The sequence below is a fragment of the Falco naumanni genome, chromosome 4 (assembly GCF_017639655.2).
Source record: "Falco naumanni isolate bFalNau1 chromosome 4, bFalNau1.pat, whole genome shotgun sequence".
Lineage (NCBI taxonomy): Eukaryota > Metazoa > Chordata > Aves > Falconiformes > Falconidae > Falco > Falco naumanni.
In genome coordinates, this window is record NC_054057.1 from 35,233,672 (window position 1) to 35,249,674 (window position 16,003).

Genomic DNA, 16,003 nt, shown 5'->3' on the forward strand with positions numbered 1-16,003 from the left:
ATTGATGCCTCTGCTAGTGGATAGTGGCATAGCATTTCTTCATTCATTTCTGTGGAAGACCGCTAGATGGTTCATCGCTGGTGCTGAAGGAGGCATGACATGTTAACAGGAGCTCTGAGAAAGAAGGTATCCTCTGCTTTGCAGGATGGATGAGGAAGAGCTTTGGGGCTCTGTGGGTTTCTACATATAAAACAACGCTTTGGGTCATGCCATGGTCACCGTGATCTGCTTTTCCAGCCGGGGTGGTTCTGCAGTCCCTCTGCCTGAGTGGCAGCTGGCAGCATGTGAGCTGGGGTGGCCAGCATGGTGGTCCTGCTCATGCCCCGTGCTGGCCCTGTGCTGCTAGCACCTGTGCTGTATTTCCCAGGAGCTACATCCGTGGCTTCAGCATCAAAACATACCTTAGACATCTGACTTTCATTTGCTGCATAAGTCTATGTGATAAAATACACCCATCTTGCTGTCCTGGCATGCTTGCAACAAAGATGTGTATGCAAGCTTAGGAAGTAAACTACCAACAGCAAATGCTTCTTCACAGGTGACAGGTGAGCCATGCTGGGGCAGAGGAGCGGTGAGAAGCAAGGAGCAGTGGAGGGCAAGGAGTGAACTGCAAGGGGCAGCAGACAGAAACCACTGTGCCTTGGCCCCAGCTGCCTGTGTTGCCCCTCGCTGAAGGGACTGGGAGGGAGGGAAAGTGGGAACCAGTGGTGAAAACAAGGGGAGCTGAGGTGAGGAATGAGGGAAGAGAGGGGTTTGTCTGAAGCTGAGCCTGAGGAAAGGTGTTTCCCTGAGTGTTTTTTCAATAGTATATGGTTTCTTCTTTTTCCCCTCAACACCCAAATCAGTAATTAAAAGTTTGTGTTAACTGGCAATAAATTAAAGTAAGTGAAATTGCCAGAGCTGAGGCTGTGTTGCCTGTGACACTGCGGAACAGCTGAAGGACAGCCAGGGCTGGTGAAAGCAGGCTCCAGGGTACGGAAGGGCTGTAAGTGTGCTCTGCGTACTAGCACAGAAAAGCCAGTGTGCAAGCTCTGAGTGACACGTAACTGCCATCGCCAGCTCCCACCAGACACACTGGTGAAGCTCTTGAGGGGACAGCTGAGCTAAAAATGACTTGGAGGAACTCTGCCAGAGGAAAAAATGTGGGCAACGTGGGTGACTCCTGTTACCTGAACTTGTAAGATATTATTTAAGTCCCCTGACTTTCAGTACGTAATTATGAGGCGTCTTCCTAGGCTCCTTAATATAGTCAGAGATAAGACAGGTCCCTTCAAATGACATATCAGGACTGATACTTAACCCAGGTGCTCTGAATCTCTACCTGGAAGAGCCCATTTATCTCTGTTTTCTGAACTGAGAGTCCAGAGGGGATGTCTGGCTGAGTAAGTTCCCTAAGGTGAGGCTGGCTTTAGGTTTGGTGGCCTGACTCTTGCCCTTGAAACTGTCTAGGTATCTATCAATAAATCTGCCAGCATTGCTAACGAGTAGCCCTGCTGACCTAGCAAAACATGAGAAATAATGCTTGGTAATCCTTCCCAAGCTGCAACATTTGATTTTATTGGGTTGAACTTCATTCTGGCACCCCCTTAGCCACTATCTAGATATGTAAAGGTAGAAGGGTGTTTTACACGGAAAAAAAGACCTGCTCTGTTCACCTGATTCCTAGTGATTCATACTAACCTGTCCAGTGAATAGCTCATGTTGAGGTTACCACAGTAGAGTGATCCCAGGGTAGACCTGGCAGAAATAAGGACAGTTGCACAGTAACGTGAAAAAGATACTTAAGCACCAAAAGCAGTTATTCCAGTAGGAATGCAATTCAGTTGCTTAAACATAGGCAACTGGTACCGTTGTAGAAACCCTGGGGTATTTTGCCCCATCTCCAACTGCCATTGGGAAGTGCCAAGGTCTCCCAGATTACATCAGGCACCCCTGTGTTTTAGGGCATCTCAATGAACATTAGAAACCTTTGTTTAGGCAACTGAATTATACCCTGACAGTCCTGATACTCCCAGAGAAATGCAAGTCATGGTGAATGGTACCTAGTAATCAATCATATTGTGATTACCCCTTATATATTCAAAACATCAATACAATTTGCATCGAGGCTCAGCAATAAACATTCTGCTGAAATAGCTACATGGAATATACAGCTGTCCCAGGATTACTTGGCTTTTCAAAATCTGGTTCTGGATGCATCTGTTACTCTTCCAGGATGTAGAGCTGGGAGGCCAGAGATCGTGTGGCCAGAAAATGGAAGGGGAACAATACATAGGAAGCTTCCTGCACCCTGTATGGAAGAAGATTCAAAGGAAAATGATGGTGAAAATTTGCTATGATGGACTAAGAGAAGAAAGATGATACTAGGAATGGTAAACAAAGACAGGAAATAGCCTGCTGGTGCTGTTAGTTCTTGATTAGGAGCCCGTTCGGTTTTGGCTAGAGGGCTAAACCCAAGGAGACATTTTGTCAGCCCAAATGTGAAGAGAAAACAGAAAGACAATAGAACAATTAGACAGAGGAAGAGAGCAGAAGTGAACAAACATATTGCCCCTATTACAATGACACACAGCTACAGCTTTGTAGCAGTACTGCCCAGCTGCCTTTAGACTAACTGAAAATGAGAAAATAAATCAAACTTTCTTTTGACTGTCAAGGGTAAAGAGAACTGTTTCTTTTTCAGCCACTGGTAACCTGATAGCTTGCCATAGTGTATTTCCCATAAGGAAGTCTGCAAAGCAACATCTAAGTGTTCCTTGTGATTAATATTCCTTATGATCTCCAGCCATCTAATCACATCCTGACCTCAGTGAGGGTCAGCTGTGAGAAGGGATGGGCTGTGGGATCAGGGTGGGCTACCAGGAGGTGCTAGTGAATGATGGAGCAGCTGGAGAGAAAAAGAGGACCTCTGCAGACGTAAGTAAATAAATAGTGGGAAACCAAAGGCACTGACCTCCAGAATAATGCCACAGGTCCAAAGCTGCACAGAGCTATCGGAAGAAGCAGGGCAATTCATTCCTAATGTCAAGATACAATGAATGTAGGATATGCTTTTTTCTTCAATTGAATCCTTCAATTGACTGCTTGGACTGCCAGACAGGCTATAGAGCACAGGACAGATATTCTGCCCTGCATGGTTAAATCTTGCATTCCGAATGGTAACACGCTTTCCTATGGTTTTGCTTTTGTTTTTTTCCGGGAGCTAGGTGCTTTCCTGGACATCTAACAGCCTGGACTGTAAGACACTGTCTCTGCCATCCAGATAAACTGCTTGGGCACTGCTGGTCTGAGCCAGATGCATCTGAGCTGGTGGTCCGTTAGATGTAGCACCTCTGCACATGGATTTCACATTATGTCAATGAGCCCAGCTGGATCAAATACACACAATGCCAATTTTCTTTGCAGCACAGGGTTTCTCTGAATAGGTACTGTTTGGTAGCCTGAGACCATGCAGACCTCCAAACCAACAGTTTACCCAGGGTTTCTAAAATCCTTAATATGGCTCTGAGATTTTCTTTCAGCAGGACACCTTTAACTGCCTATAAGCAAATTAATTTCCAATCTGCTCTATTTCCGTTTCTTAATATTTTCCTCAGAATATGCTTTCAGCCATTAAAGCATCCAAGTCGAAGAAAATGGGCCCAGGCATTGGAATGACTAATAGTCCCCCTAAAAAAAAAAACCCTGGAAATCTGAACTAGTGTACTACACACATTTTTGTTTCACCTTGAAGAAAAAAGAAGGTTCTAATTCCAAAAAAATGCTCTATTTCCATTTTTCATTTATGCAAATTACACTTTGAATAAATAAATCTACATAATCTCACCTCCCTGCTAGACAACTTGCAGTAACATTTGCCAAGAGAAAGACAGGCTTTTTTGATCCTAATGCATAAAACATGCTGAATAAAAAAAATTAAAACAAATCATATTGAGTAAATAGCTGTTGTGCAGCTCTGGAAAGAATAATAGAGGGACTGATGAATTACTCAGGATTATCTTGTTCAATTCTTTCAAACATGCTACCAGTTAAGGGTATATTTAAATTAAGGTTTTAATAGATACAGACATATTCCAAACACTGAAATCTATAGGAGTTTTTTCCTTTAATTTCCATGGAATATGCATGTAGACCTGTCTGCTGAAGTATCCAATAGCGTCAGGTTGTTGGTCCTAGAAGACCAATCTACTCAGCATGTAGCTGATGTGCAGGGGCTGAAGCTCCATGAAAGCAGATCTCTTAAACTGTTCTGGGAACGTAGAAAGTGCCTTCCCTGATTTGATCAGAACTGTTCCTTGCTCTGTGTGTCCTCTGTCCATGGGAGATACAGGCTTGGTGACTGTAAAGATTGCCACTGGTCTTGGGACTGCAACAGGGGAAGGATAAAACAAAGGTCAATGGCAGTATGTTCTGATTAGGTATCAGTGGCCTTTTCCCACTCTGATTGCATAGGGTGGATGCTGAAAAGCAACTCTTACTCTTGATGGTAAGTCTAGAAACCATCAAACTCCAATTGTCCTTGGGGCTTGGACGCTCTTCTGTAACCCTTCAAATCTCTTCTCACACTGGAAAAGCTATTCTGGACAGCTGAAGCCTTATGCTCTCCTCTCTAATTAATTAAGACTAGTCAGTGGGGCTAGGTCCACCAAAAGGCTTGAGTATTATAAACCGCATCACCAAAGTTTTAGATGCTGTGATGATTTGTAGGATTTGAAGATGTTTGTCACATGCTTTCTGAGGGTAGTAACGTATGGGATATATAAAGCCTACTGACTGAGTAGGAAGTTACCTAAGAATGCCAGTAAGAAACCTTAAGAAAATATGATTTAAAACCATGCCTCTGCTAAGAAATCACTGTTACGAGATTGGCACTAAAATCAGTGTTTTCTAACAGCTACCTGCAGGAGGATAAGCTCTTTCTACCTGTTTACTTTATAGCCTGGTACTTAAGAGCATATATCTGGGATATGGCATGTCACCACCAACAACCACCTGCCAAGAGGGTTTCTCTTTGTTAGGCTATTTGGTGTTGCAGACTGAGTTACTTGTCAAATCTGCTCCGCCATGAGTGAAAATACCTGAATATACTTTGGAAGAGAAAAAGTCTGACCCCTAAATAACCAGCAAACAGCCTGGTGGTTGTGGCACTTGGCTTTGACATCAGGTCAAATCCAACTTGGACACAGTGCAGGTTTGAAGGCAAGCCTGTTACCTTGCCCACCAGGCACCTCTTCCTGCAAGGTCTAGCAGGCTGGCTTGGAAAACACCTTGGGCAAATCACGTCCTTCAAGCAGCGTAGGATGGGCATACAGCAGATACCTACACCCTTGGAGGCCTTGCTAGCATAGGTAAATCTGAAATACTTTTTGTTCATATTTTCAAGGTCATTTCAAATTGCTTGGACTAGAAACTTATTTTTCTCCTTTTTAAACAAGAGCTAGGTTCCTTATTTAACCACAAAACTTCAGAAACTGTAAATTTAAAAAAGCCATAAAAATGTTGAGATTTGTAATAAAAGGAGGAGGGTTTGACACTATAGATTTTTGTGACAACGTAAGATTAAATCTGGCTTACTGATAATACAGGAATACCCAGCTCCATAGAGGGAAGTGCAAAGGAGGACTCAGATCCAAGCCTGACTGTGGTCAGTCCCTCTGTAAGTAAGACACTGCTTCAGGAGTTCTTAATTTCCCTTGTTTCCCTGAGCAGTGGCTGGCCATATTCCGTAGAAAGTGCAGATTCTTCTCTCCACTGGCACTCCAGAGATTCCTAACCAGCAGCTCTGCAGAGAAGGAGGAGAAAAGGGGGTGGAAAAGACTGCTGTATCTTTTCTTCACAGCAGATATGTAGGTAAAGTCTTCAAAACAAGTCCAAGCTGCTTCCTGCTCTAGGGCTACTTAATACTACTTGTCCATAGGAGTTTCCAAGCTACATTTTTTTCTTAGATAATCTAGGTGCAGTTGAGCATCTCAGTATTCCCCAAGGTGCTGCAAACTCAAAACCTAAACATCGTTTAGTTCTAGGTAAGGCAAAATCTAGAGGGTTTGAATATGGGCCTTAGCAACTGAATGATCATGGATCTTTGCAAGCTTTTGATATGACAGACCCCTATCCACTTTATGACTTTATCTTGTACTCTCTGGATAAAGCAGGGTATCTATTATTCCAAAATGCACGGTTTGCTAAAATTCCCAGCCAAGTTATAACTAGATTCCATATATTGATTTATTAAACTGGAGCTTTCATAATTTTCATAATCATCACTGTCAGTCAGTCCTTCCATCACATAAAAATAAAACGTGACTACTCGATTAAACCTTTCATCTGGCAGAAGGCCTCATTTCCCACCTTGCCTTAACCGTGGCCGCATGCCAGAACATGCTTATACTGGGTTGAAACGGAACTATATATGAATTCCCACACCAGTTTTTTGTTCATTGTTTCCCTGACTCTAAATCTAGGACACAGTATAACCCAGCTGTGCAAGTCATTGTCTCGTGAATCAGCTTCTCAGAGAGCCAGGGAAAAACACCCCAGCCCCTCCGACACACCGGCAGTGCTGTTACAAGGTGACTGCCTAGAGAGGAGCCATTGGAGCTGCCACACGCACAGACTTGTTCGGGCTAGTTAAATGTTGAACTTTGTTTAAATTGTCAACATAATCCAGAATTAAGTGAAATGAATACACTTTGGAATATTTAAAAAAAAAGACGTTTGTATTTTTCATGTAACATCCTAACTCTGATTGAATAGTTCAGGCATTATCTCCCGTTCCAGCTGCTTCCCTGATGGGATGAACAAGGAATTTAAGCTAGTAAAATAGATGTAGGTTTTGAAACAATGTTTCAGAAACCCCCACCACCATACGTTACAGATTAGAAGGACTGAAGGCTGATACTTGATAGGTTTTGCCTGAGTATAGATCAATAATGAAAGAATATAAAGAGCACACGTGTTCAGCAGCGGCAGCAGCTTGTATAATTTGGTCTGCTGTTGCAGTGGACAGAATTATTCTGCCCACAGTATCGGAAACACGCTTGACGCTTTCCACACGGGGGTATCTTTCAGCTCGGGCCTATGCGGCACCGCCAGCTCCGGGCAGCCCGAGCTCATTCCCGAGCGACGGATCCCGCTGCCACCAGCCCCGGCTGGGGACCGTCCGGGCCGGCAGCCGCGGGGGCCGTTGCGGAGGGTGGGGGCGCGCACAGCCGGCGGCGGGCGCGTACCCGCCGTACGGCCTCTCCTCCTCCCTGCCCCCCGGCACGGCTGCGGCCGATGCTGCGCGGCCGGGCTCCGAGACAGCGCGGGTGGCAGCGGGGAGCCAGGGCCGGCGGGGACCCCAGCGGGAGGCGGGGGGGGCAGCGCGGGCCAGGCCGGCGGGGAGCCCGGAGGGAGCTGGGAGCGCCCGCGCCGGCCCTGTCGGGCGCAGAGGGGGCGCGGGGGCGGGGCCCGGGCGGGCGGGCGCGGCGGGGCGGGGCCAGGCGTCCGGGAGCCGCGGCAGGCTGCAGCAGGGCGCAGGCGCGGGGGCGGCTGCCGGTTTCCCATCGGTCTCCGCGGGCGGCGGGACGCGGTGCTGGGGCGGCAGGCCGAGCATGTCGGAGAAGAAGCAGCCTGTGGATCTGGGGCTCCTGGAGGAGGACGACGAGTTTGAGGAGTTCCCGGCCGAAGGTGCCGGGCCGGGCGGGGGCGGGAAGAGCAGGAGGCGGGAGTGGCGGCCGCGGCCGTTCCGCCTGTAGGCCGCGGCGGTTCCGCCGGTAGGCCGCGGCCTGGGCCGGCCCTGTCGGCCGCGGCGGGGAAGGAGCGGGCGGGAGCGGTGGCGGGACCGGGCCGCAGTTTGCCAGCAGGGCCCTGGCCGCAGAGCAGCCCTCGGGGGCTCCGCGGCGGTGCTGCATGCCGCGGTCCCGCCGTGCGGCAGCGGCGTTGTGGTGCCCCGCGGGTGCCTGCCCCCCGCTGCGGCCAGAGGTGCGGGGCTGCGGCCGCGTCAGCGCCGGGGTCAGGCACGGTCGTGCTGCCCGTGCCGGCTGTGCTGGTTTCAGTGCTGGGCACGTCGCACTCGGAGTGCTGTGTCATTGTGCGGGAGGGAGCGGGAAAGAAGTGCGGGAGGAACTTGGAGCATCTCAGCTCTTGAGATGAGAATCGCTGGGGAGAGGAGGGATGAGGGCTGGAAACCGAGTGTGAGGTGGAAAAAGGTGAAAAGGAAATAGCATTGTTATAGTTGAAATTGAAATAACTATAGAGTCCGAAATAAATTTACTAAGTATTTATTAAGGCAGGAAAGCAAAAACAGCGCGCTGGGCGGCCGGGGAGTCGCAGCTCCCTCCAGGCTCGCAAATTCCAACAAGTAACACAGCCCTTTTATCCTCAACTTCAAGGCCGGTTTAAGCAAACAGTTATGCTCTCGGTCCCGTAGCAGGAAGCTGTATATTACAAAACTAATCTATTTTTACACTAAGGTCTAGACGAAGACAAAGGTTGTCATAGTAACATGAGATTATGGTTTAACATTGGCCTTGAGAAAGTACATCTCGAAACATCATGGTTAACCCTTTTCTCGCCAGACAGAACGTTCTCAAATCTGTTGCAGCAAGATCATTCTGTTTGTTAAAAGCAGATTTGATCAGCAAATTACCCTTAGTTACTTATTACAACATGCTCTGTAGCTATTCTGAATGTCTTTATTTTCTGAAGCACAATTTATGTCTTGGTTTGCTTTTCATAGGTTCACATATATTGAATGAGGAAATTAAATCTCAACTTCAATAAAGCAACTCTGTGTCCTTTTATAAATGTAGTCTTGATAAGACCCTCATGAGGGCATGGTTGTTTTCATTGTCCTTAATTCTGGGAATTGGCCTAAGCTGTGGATAATGAGAAATGTTACAGGTTTTTTTTCTGTGATGTCTTGGTTACATGTGGGTGGGTTTTTTTTTCTGTGGCCTTACAAGCCTTAGGTGCTCTGAATCCTTCACTACCAGTAAAAATAATATTTTTGCACTTACTGACAGAAGTTGTTACTAACGGAGTCGAGATGATAGCTAAACTCAACTGAGAAGAGTAGCACTTCTTTTCCATATGTTTCCTAAACACTCAAAAAAAGTTTATCTTATTTAATGTAAATTAAATATTTGCAGCAGGTATGATGGTACTCTTTGAAGCATGCTTCTGAACCTAGGATTGGTCAGGGCACTGAGGTGCTGTTAGAGAAGATGAAACTAATTCTACTTGAATCTAGTTGTACTACTAAAACAAAGTACTGTGAAACTTTCTCGGTGAAACAGAGATTTATTTATTTATAAGAATGACTACAGTCAGGCTTCTCGCTGATCTGTCTTGCAAAAAATAAATTCTAAGGAGGCCCACTTAAATCTTCCAAGTGAGAGAATAATTTTGAGATGTTATAAAGAAGTTCAGACCACTTTGACTGTTAGCTTTGGTACTTAGGAAAGAATTATGATAACCAGTTGCTCAAACCCATGTCAAATTGTTGTTGTTTCAAATTAACCACCATTTTCTATGCGGCCGAAAAACTTTGCCCTCTGTTACCCAGTTTTTATCCAAAGGAAATTAGATGATACAAACTTACGTTAAGGGACAAAAACACTGGCTTTTTGGGAATGTCTTTTATTCAGACTTAAAATTTTGCTTCAAACAATTTATCAAATCAAGTTTATGTATCAAAAGCAAATCTGTCCTATTTTTATAGGACACTTTATTTGAAGTGTTGCATAAGTATATAGCATGGTAGATTCAAGTGTATGTGAATTGGTCTCTTAAGAACTTCTTGTACAGTGCTTTTCAGAGTGTAAAATGTAACATGTAAAATGATAGGATTTTAGGTTTTTTATGCTCTAAAACCTGTTTTTTGTTTTCCCAAGTGCAAAATATGGCAAGCAATGATTAGTATATTTATATATATATATAAAAATTTAAGGACTACATGACAAGTTTATAAAAATTGATTTTTTTTTTTTTTTTTTAGTTTTGGTGTCTGTTAGTAATATTTAATGATAGCAGGCTCTGAGATGCTCTTAACACTTCCAGTCCCAGATAACACTATATCATTTTTTACTTTTATTGAGTCACAGGCATATAATGTAGCTTGTAATAGTAACTTTAGTATGCAATTCTGGGGTTTAGTGTCAACATACAGAATATTGTAGAATCTTGTACCTGCAGTGATGAGACTATAATTTAGGCTTTGTTTTCACTCTCTTCCGCCCAGTGTGGAAGATGACATAGGCCTTTTTGACTCCTACTCACCTAGTGTGATTTGGAGCCTGTTCTCACAGTCTCCCCAACTGACCTTTAATGATTGAAGCTGCTCTTTGCTGTGCTGTATACTAGTTACTAGGGGTTTTTATTTCTCTTTTTTTTTTCCTCAGATTTGTAGAGCTGCCTGAGCTGCTTGCTTGTTAGTAGATAGAGAAGTTTGATTTTGTGTTCATTTTAAACTGTTTTGAGCTTTGTTTTTTGTATCGTTGAAATCCAGGTAAATGATGAGTGGTAAAGCTCATTAAAAAAAAAGAAAACATTGCATATAAACAGGCAAAGCTTATTGCAGATGGTTCTCAAAAGTCCTTCCCTTCAAGCAACTAGCAATACAAGTAAATTCAAATGATGGGTTTTTTTTATCCTGCGTTTTTTTTTCTTCATGTTTTCTTCCCAGTTCCTCCTTCTGCTGTCCTTAGGACCAGTAGGATTTCTATGCTCCTTCACTTTTTCCCCTTATATAACTTGTTTGAGTAGGGAAGTTTAATTGCATGCCTTTTATGTATATGCGTCTTTAATCAGTTACAAATGGATTTTCCTGTCTTGGTGAATCTCGAATATTAATATTGTTGCCTGTCAGTGTCAGAAAAAGGAGTCGAAAATGGAAGGACCAGCCTTCATTCTTAGAAAGTCAGTTGTTAACAGTGAGTTGGTTTTTAATCTTTTACCTTACTAGCTTTTTTTTTCCCCATACCTCCATCAATGTTTAATATTACTTTGGGCTTTAGTCCTCAAAGCTTTCTCTGAATAGGCAGCAGATGGCTTACTGAATTGTAAGGGGAAAAATAGTGTTATCTCTTTAAATATACTAACAGACTGAGAAATAGAATGTCACAAGTGTCAAAATCGGGATGCTTCTTATTTTGGTAACATTAGAAAAACTGTGTGTCTTTCGGTAGGAGCAAACTGAGAAACTGTTCCCCAGTGAAGTAAACTGACTTGTATTTACACAGTGATTCTGAGCCTTTGTGAGTTTTCATTTTTGTTATATTTCTAAACTAACTAGTTAGCCTGATCTTAACTCTTTTTTTAATAATGAAGCATTGAGTGGGTGATGAGGAATTTATCAAGAGTGATGTGCCAGATTATTATAGGAAAAATAGAAATTTATTAGCAAATGGACATTTAGTGTCTTGCCTGTCTAAGGAAACAGCTTCTGCTGCCTTGGAAACCCAGAAGTAGCCAGTTACGGGTAGCAACTGCCGTTTGCAGATGCCTGTCTCAATTTGCCTTTGCTTCTGCCTCACAGATACGTTTTTGGCGCTTAACCATAGACTGTCTGCATCTGATGTGAGCGAATTGAGGATCTGTGTGTATGTGTTTTGGCAAAAGCATTTGGTATATATTTACTTTTTTATTTAGAAAAAAAGCATTTAAATACAGGTCTGGAACTGCACTAAGTACTCAATACTGCTTTCTTTTTGTGATGATGCTACAGCTTGTCCATTTGTATGCAAAATGTCTGTCATGAATGTGTTATCCTGCAAGCCATGATGTGAAGTGTGTAATGGTTTTTTTTTAACCAAGTTGCAATTTTGTTATAATTCAACAAATTGTGAGGTGTATCTTAGATCTTTCTGTCTTATAAACACTTAAATATGATCCAGACTTTTCTGTTAGAATTACCAGCAGAAGTCTACCTTACCCAGAGGCTAAGCTCATCTGTCAATATGACATGGTACCAAAGCAATGCATCATACAATATTTAGACCTCTTTTCCTGTCTTTAGATTGGACTGGTTTAGATGAAGATGAAGATGCACATGTGTGGGAAGACAATTGGGATGATGACAATGTAGAAGATGATTTCTCCAATCAGTTAAGGTAACTTTATTTATTTTTAACTTACTGTTCTAAAAGATGGGTAAAATGTTTAAAATGGCATTGTTTAGTTAATATCTGAAAGTTTGAAATCTGCTTGCTTTAGAATAAAAAAATAGGTACCTGAAACAGAAATAAATGAAAGCTCTGCTTTGTGCTTTTCTATCTAAAGCCTTTCAAAACCTGACTTAAGGGAGTACAGCACAGTGAAGTGCTCAATCAGCGTTTCATCTTTTAATAATTGTACTGTGAGCTCTGAAATATGCCTTATGTCATTGATGTGTTCAAACTTTTGCTGTGTTATGCAACTTTAAACAGTGCAAAGATACCTGCTAATAGTGATACAGTTGATATTTTTTCAATTTAACATGAAGAAATCCTTTTGTAAGGACTCTTCTACATATGTGTGGGAATTCTGAATTGTACTGCAAAGATCAATGGCAAAGGATCTAAGATTATATCTTCCATGCTATGTGGTATGCGAAGTATGTTGTTACAAAGTGTAGTGTTTGGGGTTTTTTTTCCTGTACCTTCAAATAGTATTGCTATTCTCTGTCCAAATGGACAAATTTTTTAGAGGTCAGTTATCTATACTAATGTGTAAGTTCCCTTGTTTGTGATGAACATGCTGTTTATGAGCAACAACAGCAAAATAATTGTTAATCACATGCTTTAAAAAAGTGATAGCAATTTTCACTTTTAGTGAAAAATTACCTCTAGTTCAGTTGTTTAATCCTCTTTGTCACTTGTAGTTTCAGCTAATCTGTTACTTATGCATAGTTATAACTTAAATTGTTTCAAGCATCAATACAAAGTCACATTTTATGATTAATCCTTCAGTATGTTGCATGAGGAGCAAACTTTCTGTAGTACAGCCTGATTAAACAGTTCCTTGGTTGATCTCCCTTTTAGTCTGGTGAAAGTGATCCTTTATGAGAAGATAAAAGAATAGTCTTTGATATACTTGTTTCTTAGAAGGTTGAAAGGCAGTTAAAGTGTAATATTGGAAAACAAGTTGATATGTAATGAAACAGACTTTCAAGGGGTAGTGTAATTCTTGATGAACATAGTTAATTTTGACAAACCTTCAATAACTGTGCCTTAATTGTAGCCTGTAGTATTGGTGAACATGTACTAGTGTTAAAATGATAGTTTGCAACGTTGCTTGGTTGCACCATGTTTTTATTTCATCTCTAGAAAGAAAATCCTGTAGGTCTCTACTTCTGAAATTCTGCTACTAAATATGTAAACTAACCTGAAATACTTCTAGGGATTTGGACTACTGCATTTAAATGTACGTATACTAAGACTAGGAGATAAAGCAGGATGTGCTTCTGGCTGGTGTGTTTGGAGGCAGGTGGGAAGCAAAGCGGGGACAGGGCAGGAGTGATGTTGCTGACTCGCTGTCCTGGCCACAGCTAAGGGGAACAAAGCAATCTTTTTCCCTCAGAATTGTTCACTGGAAGTTGTATTGCACTGAGATTTAAAAATAGTGCACTCTGATATCTATTGAAAACAAAGAAAAAGATAAAATGATTTTGGGAGTACCTGCATTTAAGTCATTCAGATTAGTGAGCTCATTTGGTTTAAGGAAATCTTGAGAATAACTGTATAAGATAATATTTTGTTTTTTCTAATGTGTCTGGAGTTGTTGCAGGCTCACAGGTGCTGCCTTGTGCCATATAGTTTTGTTCCAGCCATGGTGGATCAGAGGGCAATAACTATGATTAAAAGAAGTATTTGAATTTTTCACTTAGAAGTCACTTCTAGTGATCTGAGATACTAAGCTGAAGTTGGAACTGTAGAGTAAGTGAGGTTAAGGTTATTGGTATGAACCAAAAAGCAGTATGACATGTTCATATTCTAAAACGATTGTATATTGTGCAGTATATTTAATTTTTTAAAAAATCAAATGTCTGGCAGTGTTTTATTTGTATGTTTTAATAGACTTCTCTGTTTTTCTATACAGAGCTGAATTAGAAAAACATGGATACAAGATGGAAACCTCATAGTTTTGCTGAATATGGAGTGGTTTAACATTGAACTGTGGATAGACTATGTTGAGAAAGGAAGAAAAGGCGGAGAATGAGAAGACATACTTAGTTCATTATCTGCTTGGATTTATTAATGTTTTGTATAAAAAAATAAAGTTTTTAATCTTAGCCTAGTCATACATTTAGCCTCTACTCACCTGGTAACTTGTATTTTGGTTCTGAAATGCCTTGTGTGACAGAATTCACGGACTTGCCTAGAAAGCTACTAATGATCTGTCAGTGGCTGATGCTATTGCACCAGCTCCTATCATGGGGAGCTATTTTAATTACCAGAGTGAAGATGAGAGAACACTTCTGTCATAGCGGATGTGGAGATGTCAAAAAGAAACAAAACACTCTTGTATTCCAATTAAAATGCAGCAGAGGTAGAAAGGATTTTTGGGGAGTGATAAAGCTTATTTTGCCTTAAGATTTTATTTCATAATGACTTGTTTTATTAGTAATTTTATGTGGATGCCAGTTTGATAGACTTGAAAGATAAAACCCGCTTTAAAATGCGTCTTACAGCAGAAATCCAAACTCTCCAATCTTGTCCTGTCATTTCTCAAGCCTGTTAAAAGAGGAGGCCTCTCTGGAGTGGAAGAAGTTCTGTTCTCATGCTTATTTAAGCCTAGGAGTCTCTGCTGAAATTGCCTCCAATTTTGTCAGTTACAGCAGTTCATCTGTGTCGCACAAACGTGCCTGCTGAGAACGGAAATCAAACTTACAACTCATTTCATGGAGGCCAGCAAATAGTTGCCAGATAGATAATAGCAGTAGCGACTGGATTCGATTACTCTCTGAACTAGAAAACAGAAGGTGGAAATTACAAAACCTATTACCAATTCCATGAATCCTCCCCAAAGGAGCTGTTAAAGCTGGTGTACACAAAGACAGGGAGATACAGTGATCCTGGAAGTGTAGGCCATGATTGCAAATTAATTATTTTTTTTTTTAAGGAAGGGGCAAATACAACTACGTACTCGTGGAATTTGAATTAACTGGTTGATTTTTCCACAGCTCACTGAAGAGAAACAGAGATGATATTTAAAGTGAGCTTTCGGAATGAAGGTATTAGTTGATGGACACGCAGTAATGGTATTAAATGCTTTAACCTTGTTAATGAAATAAGTTATGATGTTTTAATTTTATTAATTAATGCAAAATTCTAGGAAGCTTCCCCCTCCCAAAATCATTTAGGTGGTCCTATATTTATGGTGGAGACAAGATTCAGTATGACCCTTACTGCTTTCTGGAGATAGCTCTGTAAAGACCAAGACCTTCCGTTGCCATCTGAATGGTTCTGCCAAACTGAGAGTTTCAGATGGTGTTGGTTGCCTTCATTTTGTCCAGTTCTATACAGCTTGGGAAAAGAAAGGGAGGCCCTTTCAAGTAGACTTGCTCTGCACTCAAGTAAGTGACTTGGATTGAAATGTCTGGGTCACGCAGCCCAACTGGGTAGAATACGAAGTCCTGGAGTTCGTATTTTGACAAGTAGCAAATGAAAAGTCTGTGTATTGGGTGGCAAATTGCAATGCAAACATCTTCAAGTTAGTGTTGGGAGCTTAGGAAAACTATGTTCAGTACAGTTCTGGGATTGCTGGTGTTACTAAAACATGAATATTGGGAATTTGAGTAATGAGAATGACCAAAAGAAGATGACAGAATAATTATGGAGATACCTGGTGCAATCACTGGATAGGGACAGCTGCTTTCCATTACAGGATACTGGAAACCTAGCTAAAGCAGCCCTGTCCCACCAATTGCTAGCAGCGGGAAGAAGCCATGGAGGTGGAAAAGCATCTTTGCCTCAAGAAGTCTTAGTTTTTGCTGAGCTGCTGTTGCCTTGAGTCAGTATCTCTTCCTATTTTCTTCACAAAA

At 42.1% G+C, this 16,003-nt stretch overlaps 1 protein-coding gene across 1 annotated transcript; it reads left to right on the top strand.

The window, feature by feature from the left end:
* Positions 1-7,513: 7,513 nt before the first annotated feature.
* SEM1 (SEM1 26S proteasome subunit) lies at positions 7,514-14,251 on the top strand. The gene is made up of 3 exons (XM_040591975.1): positions 7,514-7,668; positions 11,999-12,092; positions 14,059-14,251. Exons 1-3 carry the CDS (start codon positions 7,593-7,595, stop codon positions 14,099-14,101), a joined length of 213 nt encoding a protein of 70 aa, XP_040447909.1. The 5' UTR covers positions 7,514-7,592; the 3' UTR covers positions 14,102-14,251.
* The last annotated feature ends 1,752 nt before the right edge of the window (positions 14,252-16,003 follow it).

What these genes read in the sequence shown, in the direction of transcription:
- SEM1 (XM_040591975.1), top strand. Translation starts at nt 7,593, where the DNA reads ATGTCGGAGAAGAAGCAGCCTGTGGATCTGGGGCTCCTGGAGGAGGAC. An exon ending in TGAGGAGTTCCCGGCCGAAG is followed by an intron (nt 7,669 to 11,998) that starts GTGCCGGGCCGG and finishes TCCTGTCTTTAG; the next exon opens with ATTGGACTGGTTTAGATGAA. An exon ending in GATTTCTCCAATCAGTTAAG is followed by an intron (nt 12,093 to 14,058) that starts GTAACTTTATTT and finishes TTTTCTATACAG; the next exon opens with AGCTGAATTAGAAAAACATG.